Below are 18071 nucleotides of genomic sequence, written 5' to 3' on the forward strand. Positions count from 1 at the left end.
CGCAGTGTGTGTGTGTGTGTGTGTGTGTGTGTGTGTGTGTGTGTGTGTGATATGATCTCCTTCAGTCTGCACTGCCACAGCTGTCCAACAGCACTGCCCACTGCTGGAAAATAAACAAAGCCAGGCCAGAAATCCCTGCCACCACATAGACCACCAGACTGATGCACGTCGCTCTGTTATAAACTAGGCATCTTCGTTTTCTTATGCTAGCCACACATCTTCTCATCTGTCCAAGTCATTTGAAAGTCATTTCCATCTGACCTATGCTTGCACTTCCTTAAAGAAACAGTTCACCCAAAAATATTATTTCTGTCATGATTTACTCACCCTCAAAAGCTTTCCAGCAAAAATCAAACTCGCACAGCATTCTGCAATTTATAATGACCACATAGTGATAAAAAAGCAGCATAAAAGTTGTTATAATAGCTATATTCCACATCTTGACTAAATAATACCTGTTCTTTAACATGCATATTTTTAGTTCCACAGAAGAGAGGTTTGGAAAGAGATGAATACAGAATTGTCATTTTCAAGTGAATTGCTTCTTTAAGACAGCAAATTACCTGAGTTCGGCTTTACCTCTCTCTGCCAGCAACCCAGAGTTAAAAGCCTTCTTTTATCCTTCCCGAGTTCAAAGGCAGAGTCACTTCCTCCATGTGCTGATGAGAGAAGACGTGACTCAGAAATGCAGACCCCGAGAGGGCCAAACAGTGACAAACCCAATCGCTCATGAGCTGCCAATGCTCTGACGCTTCAAATCTCCTCAACTCGCACACATTTAGTGAGGTTTATCAGCAGCAGAAGCAGCCTACAATCAGCAATGCTTCTATATTAATTAATTGAAAAAAAAATGTATATATATATAAAATATTTAAATATAAATAAAAATATATAAAATATGTTTAAAATAAACATAAAACTACTAAAAAAGTATGGGTTCACTTCAGCTTATTTAAAATAATTAAAACGAATGTTGTAAAAAGAATAAAATAAAAATAATATAAAATATGAATAAAAAATATTAAATTTAGCCTAATTATAACCTTATTTTAAAAATGTTAAATAATTTTGACTGCACTTAATATAGCATAAGACTACACTCAGAAATAAAGGTACAAAAGCTGTCACTGGGGCATGTACCTTTTCAAAAGGTACACCTTTGTCCATATTGGTACATATTAGTACCTAAAAGGTACAAAAGTGTACCTTTTGAAAAGGTACTGACCCAGTGACAGCTTTTGTACCTTTTTCTGAGAGTGTATGATACAATTGCATGCCAACCTTAAAAACCTGATAACTTTTAGATGATTTATGCAAGGATATCAGCAATTAATTTGAATAAATATATTAAATTCAAGGAAAACAGCCTTAATTTTATACACTTGTACACACACACACACACAAAACATAAGTATTAAATGAGTGTGATCTTCTCTTCTGCAATTCATCCACACAGTGGAGTGTGAATTTTGTCTGTCCTGCTTTAGCTTCCCATCAAACTGCGAATCTCCTTAGTATTGCACAAATCGACTGATTACTATGGATGGAATCTGATGATCTTCTCAGAAGCAGAGAATTAATTGGTCCATGTTGGTATGTTGTTCTGACCCAGTCTGCTTTCTGCTATAGGGCACGTTTAGCGTTTAGCAAAGTTAATTGAACAGCGATCAATACCAGGAGCTTTGCATATGTTTAGAAAGGCCATCACAGATGCTCAAGGAACATGTTCAGAGAGCAACAGTGAAGTTCAATATATTCTGCACACTTAGTGACACAGCCTTTGAGAGAATGCAGCTGTTTTTAATACTCTTTATGCCATCTGTGCAGTCCTGAGGCCAAGAGATGAGTGTTAGCGGAAAGACACAACTAAGTCAGACCTGGAAAAAAATCCCTGGGTTTATGTCGGCCTTGCTAATGCTGAAATCTGACAATGAGCCATCTCATTTAAGCTATATTTGACTATATTGTATTGTAAACTTTAAAATATAATAAAAAAAGTAAAATCTTCTTCAAAAATCACATACTAATCCACCAGTGTTCTCAAAAATAGAAAACATCAGCCAAAGCATCAATCAAATGAACTTAAATTAATTTAAGAATTAATTTGAAAATAAAATAAAATAGTCTTACAAAAATTGTTTGGACACAAAAACCTGCTATACCTATTTAAAACAATTTTATCATCCACCATGCAAAACAAAACAAAAACAAAAAAAAATTAAATTAAATTAAATAAAAAAATGAAAAATACAAATAAAATAAAATACAAATGTTTGGACACGAAAACCTGCTATTCCTATTTTAAAACAATCATATCATCCACCATGCAAAACAAAAAATTTAATAAATTAAATTAAAATAAAACAAATAAAAAATTAAATTAAATTAAATTAAATTAAATTAAATACAAATGTTTGGACACAAAAACCTGCTATTCCTATTTTAAAACAATCGTATCATCCACCATGCAAAACAAAAAATAAAATAAATTAAATTAAAATAAAATAAAATACAAATGTTTGGAGTCAAAAACCTGCTATTCCTATTTTAAAACAATCGTATCATCCACCATGCAAAACAAAAAATAAAATAAATTAAATTAAAATAAAATAAAATACAAATGTTTGGAGTCAAAAACCTGCTATTCCTATTTTAAAACAATCGTATCATCCACCATGCAAAACAAAAAATAAAATAAATTAAATTAAAATAAAATAAAATACAAATGTTTGGAGTCAAAAACCTGCTATTCCTATTTTAAAACAATCGTATCATCCACCATGCAAAACAAAAAATAAAATAAATTAAATTAAAATAAAATAAAATACAAATGTTTGGAGTCAAAAACCTGCTATTCCTATTTTAAAACAATCGTATCATCCACCATGCAAAACAAAAAATTTAATAAATTTAAATAAAATTAAAAAAATAAAATAAAAAATTAAATTAAATTAAATTATATTAAATTAAATACAAATGTTTGGACTCAAAAACCTGCTATTCCTATTTTAAAACAATCGTATCATCCACCATGCAAAACAAAAAATTTAATAAATTAAATTAAAATAAAACAAATAAAAAATTAAATTAAATTAAATTAAATTAAATTAAATACAAATGTTTGGACACAAAAACCTGCTATTCCTATTTTAAAACAATCGTATCATCCACCATGCAAAATAAAATAAAATCAAGTTTTAAAAATCAAGTTTTAGAAAAATTGCTTGTGAAAGTAATAGCAAATTTTTTTAAATATGATTTATTTTCTTCAAGAATCACATACATCAGCCAAAGCATTGATCAAATAAATTAGTTTGGAAACAAAAACTATTTTAAACACATTTTATCATCGACCATGCAAAACAAAACAAAACAAACTAAAATAAAATCTTACATAACTAATAAAATAAAAAATAAATAGCTAAAAAAGTTGAAGAAACCAAAAGCTTTCATCAATAAGCAGTGTGATTTGAGATCATTTTTGCACAAAGGTTGCAGGTAGAGTTACAATCTGTTGGCTTACGGCTTTTTTTAACTATTAGTATAAGCAATAATAACCGATGCTTGTGTTATTCACATAATTTTTTAGAAAACATTGTGCAATATTTCATGTCTTGTGTTGCTAACTGTGTCGATACATTTGAGAAAGCACTTGAACGGTCACTGTCATTCATGCTTTCAAATGAATGGCTCATGCACGCCTGCAAACCAGCAATCAATCTGGGAATCAATATGCACTGATTGGAGGTGACCACCAAGGAGTTCACATGTGTGTGTGTGTGTTCTAGACCTGAAACGTGCTGCAATTCCATTCCAACTCCTTTGCACCTTTCCATTCCAACTTCCTATCGATCCCTCGCTTTCATTGCCTTCCTACTCAAACCGATTGCACTTTAACACCTCATTTTCCCTCCCCTCACCTTTAGTGGCCTCCTCTGTCTCTCTCCCTCTCTCTCATATAGTCCACATTACACATGCTCTCCAGCACACCTAATCTCCACGTGAATGCGTCCCACAGAACAAGCCGGCTATTTTACACCAGCAGTAGCGAGGGGGGTTTGGAAAGGAGGTGCGTCCTCCATTCTGCTCTCCCCGTGTGTCTCATTTACAGAAACATGAAATAGGATTTTCTTGCAGGAGATGATTTACGCATCCCAAGATACGCCCAGATGTGGGCATGCAATGCTGTCTGCGGTATCCACATTCAATACAAACATTTTAATGATTGAATCCAGGGTTTAAAAATAGAAAATGAAGAAAAAAAGCCAAGAATAACCAACAAGACTTATCAAGACAAATGGATGAATAATATTAAAAAGCAGAATTATCCTGAATTTTCTTCAGCAAGCATTGTGATGGTTTCATGTGGATGTTTTTGGTTATTTCTACCAAATGAGATTGCTCTGTGCAGAATATATTTGTGTGAATTTCATGTAAAACTGCAAAAGCCTCTAATACAATTAAAGAAATGTTGTTATGAATGTAAAATTTGAGCAGAGGTTAAATGGAAAATGTATAGAACCATCACTTGTTTTTACAGGACATTCACATCTGCAGACCCTCTCTTGTAGAGAATAAACCCACTGTACCAGATATAACATGAATGATAAAACTTGCAGACTACATTACGGATAGATGTCATTTGGATCACATGAATAGACGATGCGTGGATTTCTCTTACCGTGAGATGTCAGAGAGATGCTGATGCTCTGGGATGCTGATGTTAAATCCTGCTCGTCTCTGCGCCCTCACACACCTTTATTATGAGAAGCAGTCCAGCCCCTTTTTTCTTCTGATTGGTCAGGCTTTAAATCGACTTTATTTTGACATTCTTTTCCGTTATTTTGTCTTTTATTTGTTATGTTACGCGTGCTAATTTTGTATTAAACTAATATTGTTGCATTAAATGTAACGCTTAAAATACAGAAATACATTTAAATGTATATGAATACTGCGATATGGCGAAACAGACGCCAGTCTTTTCACGGCACGCCGTGAGGTGTTTGGGAGTTGTAGTTCTTTACCTATCCTCTGCGTGCAGTCTTGCATCGTTTGAGGACTACAAAACGTCAGACGTCGCGTGGTTCCATCCCCTCGCTATTCGCTGATTTGCTCTCACCGACACGTAGCCCCGCCCCTCGTTCTTTAGATTGGTCATGCAGAAAACTTCCGTCTTTGGAGAGCGAGAGCGATTCCACACTGAAAGGAAAATATTCAAAAGAGTTACAGCAGTCAAATAAACACCTATACGAGCTTCACACAGGTAAGAGAGGCTGAAAACACACCTTTTTAACTATAACTTGTAATTAACAGTGTTCATTTCGCTGGGATTTATTTATATGAAAATAATTTGTGTTGGGGCTAGCAGTCACCTAGCTAACAGAGACTTTAGCAAGCCAGCTAATCAGATCTTCACAGTAGATCAGAAACTAAGAAAAGTAATAACGTTCAAATTTGATTGATTTTATGTTTTATTCAATGCCAGGTAGCTAATCTTAGATTAGTATTTTCCAGGCCTCGAGCTGTAATGGAGAGTAAATCAGTTTTAAAGACAGCAAAAGTAGGCCTGCTGAAGACTAAGACTAAATATAATTAGTCAACAATCAGGTTTAGAATGACAACATTTACTATGAAATATCTTATACCAATCAGCCATCAGAATCAGATTAGATGGCTGTTATATCGTTACAAATGTTGACGCGTTGATATCATAGATCTATCTCAGATCAGGCTGTTTTTACAGTGTTTCACACAGCTGCAGTTTTGATAAATATGATGACGTCACATAAAACGGTGTTTTACGACGTTAGATTTGATAAATGTATTTATTTTTGGTTTAACAATGTAGCTGAGCTGTCACTGAGTTTGTGCTTCTGTCGATCTTCAGATCGCTCTAGTGAATGAAATTGCGCTGAATTTTTCATATGTTTTTATAACCCTCAAAATGGTTTTATCCACTTGTGTAAGAGGCAGATAAAGTTCAATGTATAATGACCCGTTTATATTGTGAGGCAGAATGATGTAAAATCTTGTTTGGAAAATGGAAGGAGAGTTGCGTGGAGAAGATATACTGTATACGGAATATAGAAACATTTTCATGGCATTTCTAATCAGTGTTGGGGGTAACGCATTACAAGTAACGCGAGTTACGTAATCGGATTACTTTTTCCCAAGTAACTAGTAAAGTAACGCATTACTTTTTAATTTACAAGAAAATATCTGAGTTACTTTTTCAAAAAAGTAACGCCAGTTACTTTGTTTTCCCATTTACATGATGTTTGAACATGATGTTACTGTAGTTCTAGACTAAATGTGAACGTGCATTAATTCATCCCACTCACAAAAAAAACAGATTTCGTATTCATCAAAATGAATTAAAACAGTGAAATGCAAACTCAGAATATGACTCAAACCTGCAATAATTAAATATGTTAAATAACACAAATGTATCTAATCCCATTTTATTAACTAATGTCTTTGCTGCTGACTTTTGATGATCCAGTTCAACCATACCAATAAGCAAAAATGACTTTAGATAAACTAACAATTGTGCTTCATTGTTTTTTTTATTGCTGAAGAGTGTTTCTTCTTCTGCATTTTACTGTACAGACGTGAATTTACTTTTGCTTCAGCCTGAGGTTTATTCATTACACACTTTGGTGTGAAAGGGCTTTTATATTTGCTATAAATAGAACTTCTTATATTAAAAACAATCAAGCCCTGCTCATATTTAAAAAGTAATGCGAAAGTAACACAAAAGTAACGTAACGCATTACTTTCCATAAAAAGTAACTAAGTAACGTAATTAGTTACTTTTTTATGGAGTAACGCAATATTGTAATGCATTACTTTTAAAAGTAACTTTCCCCAACACTGTTTCTAATATATATAAAAAATTATCCTTTGATTGGAATCTTGAGTGGAAGAAATGCTTGCAATTTTTAAGGTTTTTGTTGGTGTCTTTACTGAAAAATTGAGCAGGACAATTATTTATGTTGAATGACTACTGAATAATTGTGTTGCTTCTTAACTGTAATATGTATGGAGCCTGATTTGTTCCAGCTAGTCAACATCAGATTGAAAAACCATCATGTTCTGACTTTATCAGTTATATTTATTTATGAAAACTGATTTTAGTGGTCAGCTGATGTGTCTTTCAAACAAGTTGGCTTACATGATGGTGTTATTTATGTAGTAGTTACAGTAATGTAATGAGAAAACATTTCTGAAAGAAGTACTATTTACTCAAACAGAAATACAACACTGCAATAAACGAAATATACCATTGTAATGCATAGCTGCCTTATTTTATGATGATGTGGTTTAATAATTGGCAGAACTTTCCCTCACTTGACACTAAATATGTTGATTCACTTTCTCTAGCTTAATTAATCTTTTATGCATTATAAGGTAAAAATGTAGTATTTAATTCAGGATTCACCTGCGTTAGGGCGTTACCCGTTTCAGTGCCAAGGTCAGACTCTGACTAGAGACACTACAGGAATCAGGTGTTAGTTGGCCTTTGTCAGGAGGAAAAAGGTGAGTCATTATAATGCATATGTAACCTGGCAACCGTGTTTAATTAGAGGAGTGCTGGTATTTCCAACCATAGTCCTGCTCTATGTGACGAGACGACGTCACAGCGATCCCTGTGAATGCCACCCAGATAAGGCTGCCTCCCACCGCGGGGCCAAAGGCCTTCCGATCAGGTGGGAATGACTCACGGCCTCCTGTCCATTAGTCTGAATCGACGGCATTGAGATAAGCGTGCCTCACTTTCAGTGGTTTGTAATGTTCCTTGTAGCTTGAGAGGAACCATGACCTTCTGCAGATAACAACAAGCGTTATTGTTTCACACGTGTTGGGTGAAGGAATAAACACTTTGGCATGTTGTTGTGGATGTTGAGAAGAAATAAGGTGACTTGAGGCCTGTTCACACCAAAGCTATAGAGATTATCGTAACTATAATGGTTTGAAAATGAAATCATTCTAATCCTATGCAAACAAGGAAACCTAGACTACAATTAAACTGAGGAAATATATAATTGGAATCATTAACATTTTTTTTCCCAGCTGATGAATGATAAAAACAATGAAAGCCAATCAGAATCCACTCAAGCATTTAAAGCGGCAAAAAACATAACTGCAGTGCATGCTTACAATAACTTATTATTATACATTGGGATGATTCTTGGTGTAAACAAGCCTTTATTTGTTCAATTTTATTTATAATATTGTAAAGAAAATGTACTGTACAATTTTTTTTAGGGCTGCACGATAAATCGAATGCCATATTTAATGCGCATCTTGTCAGAAAGCCGGTTCTGTAATCAGCGGTAAATCTCCATCACCTGCTGGATTTCACATTGAGCAGCATTAACTACACAGAGCCGTTGTTCACTGAGGAGCTGCGCAAAAAAATCGCGCGAATATGAACGTGGTTTTGCGCAGCTCGTTAGTGAACAACGGCTCTGTGTAGTTAATGCTGCTCAATGTGAAAGCCCGCAGGTGATGGAGATTTACCGCTGATTACAGAACCGGCTTCACTGATAAGATGCGCGTTAAATATCGCATGCGATTTATCGTGCAGCCCTAATTTTTTTATTTTATATGAAATTTTCCAAAATATTCTAAAATTGTATGTTCCAAATTTTGTATATTACAAAAAGTGAGGTTCCTGTGACAATCTTGGGGCGCCATGCGGCGTAACATGAATTTTCACAAATTCACAAATTTATAAATTCTTGTCACAGTATTACATCTATCACAAAATAGCCACCAAGTATGGAACTTTGAGACTTAGATTTTGTCAAGATTACAATGATAATGATATGAGACTGTAATGATAATGACACAGAGGAATGATATTGAGTGTTTTTTTAGAACTTTTTTTTTTAATTGACAGCCAATCAGAATCCATGTACAAAACTGCAGCACATACTAATAATAAACAGAAGATTATCGTACGTTGGTGCGGATGCTAATTAGGGCTGCACAATTAATCAAAATTAAATCGCAAAGGCAATAAATCGCGATTAGGCAGAAGCTGCGATTGTCATGTGCAAACAGCTGTCGTTATCTCGAATGATTTCGTCGATTTCATAATCCTACGATTATATCGTCTGCGATTATGAACGCGATTTTGCATAGCTTGTCAGAGAACTACGGCTCTGTGTAGTAAATGCTGCTCCACCTGAAAGCAGGTGATGGAGATTTACTACTAATCACAGAACCGGCTTTACTGACAAAATGTGCTCGTCTGCGATTATGAACGCGATTTTGCATAGCTTGTCAGAGAACTACGTTAATGCTGCTCCATCTGAAAGCAGGTGATGGAGATTTACTACTAATCACAGAACCAGCTTTACTGACAAAATGTGCATGACAATCGCGATTAATCGCGTTCGATTAATCGTGCAGCCCTAATGCTAATTCTTTAGTGTTCTTTGTGTGAATGGGCCTTTATTTGCTGTTGAATTTAATTATGTCTCACAGTATTGTCTTTGGTCCGTACAACCCAAAAAGGCTAATTCAGAATCTAATCATAAGGCAAAGGCGCACCGTCCAGGAAACAGCCTTTATTTTTCGTGCGCTGGCCACGTGTCTCATTCCTTTAATCTTGAGGGGCCTGAATCACCTAAATCTCACTGAAAACTTGGCGCTTTCCAGTGGCTATCACGTCTACCTTTTGAACGCAAGTTGAAAATGTCATTTCCTTACCTGTGAAATGAAATCCCTCTACCCTTTTATAATCTCTTCCTCATTGGTTTCCCTTTCAGCGGTCGTCTGGGCCCCCTCATTGCGAGCCCCCCAGGAGTGAATGACGCTCCCCCCATCCCTTCCCGCACCCTGACGAGGATGACAATGGAAGAGATGAAGAATGAAGCAGACGCGACCTCGATGGTATCCATGACGCTCTACGCCGTGATGTACCCTGTCTTCAATGAGGTACGGTGGTCAGTCCCTGGTAGGAGAGTGTTCAGTTATGGTTGTGTTGACACAGACTGAAGTTCAGATGCAAATGATGCACACCCACATGCTCTGAGGTAGTGTAGTCACACTGCTCTCTGGTGAAGACTGAGATGACGAGTTCTGGTTGCCGTAACATTATTTTATCAGACAATTATGATTCTGTTATGAAGTTGTTATCTGGCTGGCCTAGCCTACATCTTTGAATATTTTTTGAATTAAAAATAAATAAATAAATACAAATGTCTCTTTCATTTTTAGAACCTGATTTAAGAACCAACTTAAGATGAGAATTAAAGTGTAATTCACTTGAATGTAGCTTCACGATGATATGAGAATTGCATCAGCATTGGGAAGTTTAATAACTAAAAGAAGGAACTTTGCTAACTTGGCCTTGTAAAAATGGAAAAAAACAAACAAAAAAAACATTATTTTTTAGCATTGTTGTAGACACAAGCCAAATTAGGCAATAATAAAATGATCTCCTCTAAAGTGACTAATTTATTCAGGAAATAATTTCATTAGTACGGTTCTTTTAATTTATTGAGAGGTTAAAAAAGATTCTCGGTAGTGTTCTGTAAAGTTCCTGTGTAACATTTTGTCTTTTTTTTTTTTTGTAGCTAAATAATTTTTTTAATTAAATATTAAAAATTACATGTAGCTCTTTTTTTTAATATTTTTTGATAATATAAGATGTGATGTTTAAGTTTTTGTTGTAGTTGTATGAGTGTAAATTTATAATAAAATTCAACTGACTGAGATAATTAGGCCTACAAAATTATTGTATTTCAATGAATTAGCTGCTTTGTTTTGTAACTTCACTAATATTTGGTGGTATCACTTTTTTCTTTTAGGTTTATACTGTATATATTATTTTGTGTCCAAGTTCTAAGAAATGCACTTATTTTTAAAATATAATCTATAATATTTATATTTAGCTATTAGATTGTTACACAACTTTTCAAAAATGTAGGGTTGGTAAGATTTTTTGTGTTTTTCAAGAAGCCTTTTAATGCTCACCAAGGCTGCATTTGTTGGATTAAAAATAAAGTAAAAACGGTAATATTGAGAAAATGTAATTTATTCCTGTGATGTAAAGCTGAATTTTATGCATCATAAAAATTGTATGCATCATAACTCCAGTCTTCAGTGTCCATTCTAATATGCTGATTTGCTGCTCAAGAAACATTTTATTTTAAAATAGAAATCTTTTGTGACATTACTAATCTTCATACTCGCATATGATGAGCAGTTAACACAGCCTTCATGTGCTTCTATGGATTCATTTGTTTAATTAGAGGCAAAATCTACTCCTACAACCAACTATATTTTCATTTTAATGTGGTGATAATGACTGTGTATAATGCGTGCAACACTAAAAGCAAACAGCCTGCTTTATCTTGCAGTAAATTAAAATGGCTTTTGTGTGTGTCACAGCTGGAGAGAGTAAACCTGTCTGCGGCACAGACTCTGAGAGCAGCTTTCATAAAGGTGAGTAAATATGACGGGATTCAGTCATTATCATTTCTTCATCTTGATTTTTTTTTTAAAATCACCTTCAGTCCATCCGAATTTCATCTACATCAAGTAGAAATCGAAATAGATCCCATTTACTTGTGCTTGATTCATCAGTGCATGTTATTCCAAAGAAAGAATATGTATTCTCTAAAACGACTTTCCTTTTCTGCAAATGTCACCAGGGCCTCGAAAATAATATTAGTCAGTATATAGGCAGTGGTTTTTGTTTTCTTTGCCCTCTTGGAAGAAGAGTTCTAAAGGCAAAAACTAAAGGTGGAATCTAAACTGCAAAGGAGGGTCATTTGGAAATTGCATTTGATTGACATATTTTTAAAGCATTCGCATATGACGGCTAATTTTACATTTCATATTCAGCAACTTGGCCTATCCTGATGCACCTGATCATTTGCATATAAAGATTACATTTTAAACATACGGTAACAAAACAGCCATTTTAATTATAAGGACCAGAGAAAGTTAGTTATGAGTAACTGTTTTTGGTTGATCATGAAAACCTTGACTAACATTATAAGTGGAGAAAAAGGATGCTACAAAAGTGCAGTTTCAGTTTTGATTCAGAGTCTTCTGGGTTTTTCTTTTCTCTATCTTTCCTGAAATATCTCACTTACCATGAGATTTCAGCAAGAAAATTATAGTTTTTCCACGTTCTTGCTGTCTCAGCAGCCCCATTTCCGCTCATGGCTTTGTAATACTGTTGTGTAACAGTCATATAAATCATAATTTTAGAATCGAAATGAAAGCGCTTTGACATTTTCATTGATCTTTTCCTAATGGTAGTAATATACATAAAATATTGATAAGTCAATATATAATAAAATGAAATGATGTCTCAAGCTTGAAGATATGAGAAATTTTATATAGTTTTCATAATTCAGCACATTTCTAAAATGAATTTATTTTTTAAATATCAGAAATGCTGTAAGCTTTATTTGTGGTTGCGTTGGACTGACTTGTGCTCTTGATTTGTTGACGTCAGGCAGAGAAGGAGAACCCAGGACTGACTCAGGATATTATCATGAAAATTCTGGAGAAGAAGAATGTGGAGATCAACTTCACCGAGTCTTTATTACGCATGGCTGCCGACGATGTTGAGGGTGTGTATGATTTTCCATGTTTTTGTAGAGCAGAGGAACATTGTGTATGGTTTGCAATGCAAAGTGTTGTTAACCATGCAGCCTCGCGCCTCTAGGGGTAGCTGTTTCCTCATGAATTAAACCCCAGTAATAACAGTAATGTATTTTCCCTTATAATTTTGCAAGTGTTTTTGACACGTTCAGATTTATACCACTAATGAATGCGCAGACACGCACCGGGTTTCCGGGTAATGCTCGTTTGTGTTTATTTGAAATGTAAAGAATAATAAATGTACTTCCAAATTGAATCCGAGCCCATTGTAAAATCCTCGCTTTGCTCTTCCTACTGTAATCTATCCTTGTATACGCTCAGTTGCCTGACTGTGTTTTACAGAATAATATAGAAGTTTCTGTACTTTTTCAGATGGTTGTCAATCATGACTGGCCATTAAAAGTAGTCAAGTATCATTATGTCTGTAAGTGCATCACATTTTAATGACAGGTTATTAGAGGCAAGTCCTCTGTTGTTGCCGTGGTGACTGAGTGTTTCCTGTGGGCGTGTTCTTTGTGTGCAGAGTACATGATTGACAGGCCTGAGCGGGAGTTCCAGGACCTGAATGAAAGAGCTCGCGCTCTGAAACAGATCCTCAGCAAAATCCCTGACGAAATCAACGACCGAGTCCGTTTCCTGCAGACAATCAAGTGAGAACGTTATTATGCCCACAATCACACACGAATACTAACAAAAAATTCCCCTTTTGCATCATGGCTTGTGTTTCATTACGTCAGTTTTTACGTGTGCACTTGCCCTGACCGAGTTTCTTTTTGAAGTATTTATTTCATATTTGAAAAAACGTCTGGTTCTTATTTCACCCCCAAACCAAAAGAAAAATAGGTAATGAAGCCTTGCAGTAGGATTTTGTTTTAATTTTTCTTCTTTTTTTATATTTTTGGGATGAAATTTCTCTTTTCTTTTTTTTGTGGCAGTTTTAAAATCTAAGAATTTTGTCAGTTGTATGTAAAACGCAGTAAGAGTAAAATTTTGTGTATTCACCACTATTAATTTTCGCTGGTCAAGGTCAAAAATATGGTTGATAAAAAGTCACACGTGTATTTCTAAACATGTGTTTAATTGGTGTTTACAGAGATATAGCCAGTGCCATAAAAGAACTACTGGACACGGTGAACAACGTCTTTAAGAAATACCAGTACCAGAACAGAAGAGTGAGTGACCGCACACACACACACACACACACACACACACACACACACGCTGTCAATATGTGATGGATGCAGTCAGTGTACTGTATAACATCATCTCTATCCCTCACTTGCTGAAGGAAGAAATGAAAATGGCTTTGTGTTTTCCAGGCACTTGAGCATCAGAAGAAAGAGTTTGTGAAACACTCAAAAAGCTTCAGCGACACTCTCAAAACATACTTCAAAGACGGAAAGTATGGACATTTTAAGAACTACCTCATTATCTTCACCTTTATTATTTGCATTTTTCATATACATTTGTAATGGAAAGTTCTTGGTAGAACGTTTTCAACACCACAAAAACATAAAACAGTAAATGGAGTTTGATTTGGAAATTAACTAACAAATAAATATATATAAAACAAAAAACATATATATTATTGACAACCAGCTTCAACATAATTCTTTATTTAGTTGCATTTAACATTTTAACATTATGCTCCATAAAAGCATGGAGAAATGTGGAATATTAAAGTAAAAAATATAACTTAAATGTGATATGCATTTGTTAACATAAATAATAGAATTCAAAGTTTGGGCTCTGTAACATTTACATTTTTTGAAAGAAGTCTCTTATGCTGCATTTATTTGATTGAATTGATCAAAAAAGATATGCATTTGTTAACATAAATAATAGAATTCAAAGTTTGGGCTCTGTAACATTTACATTTTTTTGAAAGAAGTCTCTTATGCTGCATTTATTTGATTGAATTGATCAAAAATGTGGTAAAACATTAATATTGTGCAATGTTATTGCAATTTTAAAAACTGTTTTCTATTTTAAGATATTTTTAAATGTAATTTATTCCTGTGATTTATTCAAAGCTGAATTTTCAGCATCGTTACTCCAGTCTTCAGTGTCACATGATCCTTCAGAAATCATTCTAATTTACTTATTTGCTGCTCAAGAAACATTTCTTGGTTAAAACCAGTTGTGCTGCTTCATATTTTTGTGGAAACTGATCTATTTTTCCCAGGATTCTTTGATGAATAGATACAGTAGATCTGCATTTATAAAATAGAACTGCAGTAACCTTATAAATGTCACACTTTTGACAATTGAATGCATCTTTAAATCTTACTGACCACAAACTTTTGAACAATAGTGCATATTATCGTTACACGACTTTAAAAGTTAGAATCATTTTAGAGCCGAGGCAAAAATGATAATAGTTTATGAACTCATAATTTGTGTACTTTTAGTCCTTCCATCTTTTGGAAATGATTTCACCCACACACAGAACATTTTGGCAATTTTCAGCTCATTTTGAATTAAGTGTTAACCTAAACCAACTCTTTGCCTGAAGAACCCTGACATTTCACTGCATAACATTTGTACTTTCATTTGTAAAATTAATCTAATTTGTATTCCTTCCCTCTCCGCCTTTGTTCCAGGGCAATAAACGTGTTTGCCAGTGCCAACCGGCTCATCCACCAAACCAACTTGATACTGCAGACCTTCAAAACGGTTGCGTAGGAGTCATAGAAGTGTAGTTTTTTTAAAATAACCTTTATATGAACAATGTAAAAAAAAAAATCCTTTGGACTGTAATTTATGATTCTTGTCTCCTGGCGGTAACACTTAAGGCTGGATGGCTTCTATTATGGTTTCTAACCCCATCTAACTCTAATCTTCTTCATGAGCTGGAGCGACTGTCCAGCGTTTCTCATATCCTGCGCTTTACAGTCACGCTATCGCTGTGGAGACACTCTTGCTTGCTTTCTCCCTCGTGTTTTCGTTCTGTCCGGTCAGTCCAAGAGAAAGCCAAATGCCTGGGGGGCCTTAACGGGACGGGACACGGGGTGTCCAGACGTGCTTGTAAATGCTGGGGTTTAGCTGTCTCCTCTGATGCTTTGAACTCGAATGAGAGATGTATATTTAATAGAGATTTGGTAACAGAATTGTTCAAATAAACACCGCACATGTCAAACTCAAGTTTTTGGGGTTTTTACTTAATTTTTTGTCCCCATTTCAGCTTGAAGATATGCTAAGGTAAGCATCACTATTACTGTTGCTCATACTTAGGGTTAAGGATTTTTTAAAATCCCTAACCTCATGTATTAAACTTTGGTTGCACTTTGGAAGTAATTGATACTTCGGTTGGGGTTTTTGCCTGGTGGATTATAAATCGGATGGAAAAAACCCCATAGATATACTGACTTTGAAGAAGGGACATATGCATGCACAAAAATGAGTTATGTATTAAAAGACAAAAAGTCTTTTACTGAAATGAAACCTTAACCCATTTTAGAGTTTTTACCTAAAGCAAACTTAAAAGCCTTATATAGGTTTGTAAATTGCTGTTTTATAGTATTTTAAGTTGTTACTCGCCTTGAAAAAAAAAAGCCATTTTCTGGACTCGGCTGCTTAATTTTGGATAAGTTGATAATCACTGTATCTGTCACAATGCATTTTGGGATTGCCTTTCCCACAATGAATTTAGCATCTGGAGTGCCTGTAATGTTTTGAAATGCTGCCTGAATAGTAAGTCATCATATGATGTCTTTCCAAGCAAAGAAATGAGACAATTCATTTTAAGATTAAATCTATCATTTCAGGACTGAGTTAATCGAGGATCCATAGACTTGTGTGTTTCCTGTGATCCAATTTAAACTTGAATAAGATCCAAGCTTCACTTTAACAATCGCAAATTGTCCAAAGTGTGTGAAGCTGCTGCTAGGGATTTGGAACATTTGCTTTACCTGTAACTATACTTTTCTTAGCCTTTCGTATGTGTGTTGGGAGTATTGTGCTCGTCTCTAACATGCTTTTCTCCAGTGTCAGTGTGAAAGGAGGAATGTCTGGACTCTGGGCATACACAGTCCTCTCTCGCATCCTGGTTGCCATGAGACATACCTGAGGCTTTGAAGGAGTACTGGTGATGAAAGGATAATATGTGTGGGCTTTGACATTGCTGACAGTTCCTTCTTACTTTCTGAACTTACTTCTCATGCCTGGCTTACTTCTTCTTACTCCAGGTGCATGAAGTTGAGATTCGCAGCAATGCAGAAATCGTTAAAGACTGGGTTTTGGAGGCATTGGATGATAGCTAGGCTGTTTTAGACCAGTTTTGTATTTTATTTTTAGTATAAGTAAAGGGTTTTCAACATTTGTGTGCATACAGCCACTTAATTTGATTGGACTTGGTTAGGTAGGTGCTTTAAAGTTTTCTTGCCACCCAACATGTTGCATGTTTTATATTTATATTGCTGTAAAACTGAAAAAAAAAAAAACACCTTTCATTTACATTTTCATTAATGCATTGGATGAACGCTTTTATCCAAGTCATTTTGCATTGCATTCAGCCTTGGAACTGAACCTATGACCCTTAGATGTTACTGTTTGAATTACATGAGCACATTAGAAGGCATTTCAAAAGCTGTTTACAATATATTTCAAGTGCCACAAACCAGTTCGCTTATGATTGGATTACTGAGGAAGTCATAAACAGTCTTTTGGGAACTTGTTAGGAAATTAAAGGTTCCTTTTTGTAAGTTCTTCAGAAAACAGCATTATTTGAAAGCATGCCTGGATGTCCTTCTACTTTTAAAAATACAGTTTCCAACAGGGGGTTTTCGTAGCAGTGTAACAGAAGAATAATTTTGGGTTCACCAAAGAACCTTTCAGTGAACAGTTCTTAAAGGAACCATTTTAATAATCTGAAGAATTTTTTTCCACTATAAGAAAACACCAGAATGGTCCTTCGAGTTGTTTTTATGTTTATAGTGTTTCTTCTTTTCCTTTATGATCTCAACACCTTGAGAACTTTGACTTTTTAAAGGCCACTTAGAGATTCTCCAATACTTGCACAGTTCTGAAATATGAACGTCTGTAGACATCTGTGTGAATATACTATAGATGTACCCATTATATGCTTTTAGTCTCCTGCAGTGTGGAGCAGTTTTGTCGTTCCTCTTGAGGTCCTTTCCTCTGTAGCCAGACTGCAGTGCATCAGGATCATGCCTTATTCACATCATGTCCTACTGCTTCTCCTCAGGTGTTCTCCCTATTGCTGTAATGCATAATGCATGTTCTCCCCGTATGAACTCTAGGCCTCATGTCCCAAAGCAACCTCTTCCTTCTCCAGTGCACTTTGATTGACAGCTGTTACGGACCGAAACCATGGAGACCGTGAGTGTTTGGAATGTCTGCTGACTGCAGAGGACCTTGTGAACATGCAAAGGCTTTTCTCGTGAGAGGGAATATTTTAACATGAGCGGCAGGGCTTT

General features: G+C 35.0%; 2 protein-coding genes across 2 annotated transcripts in view; one reads left to right on the top strand and one right to left on the bottom strand.

Moving 5' to 3' along the window:
• Positions 1-4744, bottom strand: part of LOC107686606 (neuroserpin-like) — a 25334-nt gene extending 20590 nt beyond the window's left edge. Inside the window, exon 1 of the mRNA XM_016483666.1 lies at positions 4682-4744. The gene's annotated coding sequence lies outside the window, so the exon portion shown is untranslated. The remainder of the gene's footprint in view (positions 1-4681) is intronic.
• A 392-nt stretch (positions 4745-5136) lies between these two features.
• Positions 5137-15378, top strand: LOC107686582 (programmed cell death protein 10-A). The gene is made up of 8 exons (XM_016483650.1): positions 5137-5263; positions 9780-9948; positions 11407-11460; positions 12485-12602; positions 13157-13283; positions 13727-13805; positions 13953-14035; positions 15237-15378. Exons 2-8 carry the CDS (start codon positions 9859-9861, stop codon positions 15316-15318), a joined length of 633 nt encoding a protein of 210 aa, XP_016339136.1. The 5' UTR covers positions 5137-5263; positions 9780-9858; the 3' UTR covers positions 15319-15378.
• The last annotated feature ends 2693 nt before the right edge of the window (positions 15379-18071 follow it).

Source organism: Sinocyclocheilus anshuiensis, unplaced genomic scaffold (genome assembly GCF_001515605.1).
Source record: "Sinocyclocheilus anshuiensis isolate Anshui unplaced genomic scaffold, SAMN03320099.WGS_v1.1 scaffold733, whole genome shotgun sequence".
NCBI lineage: Eukaryota > Metazoa > Chordata > Actinopteri > Cypriniformes > Cyprinidae > Sinocyclocheilus > Sinocyclocheilus anshuiensis.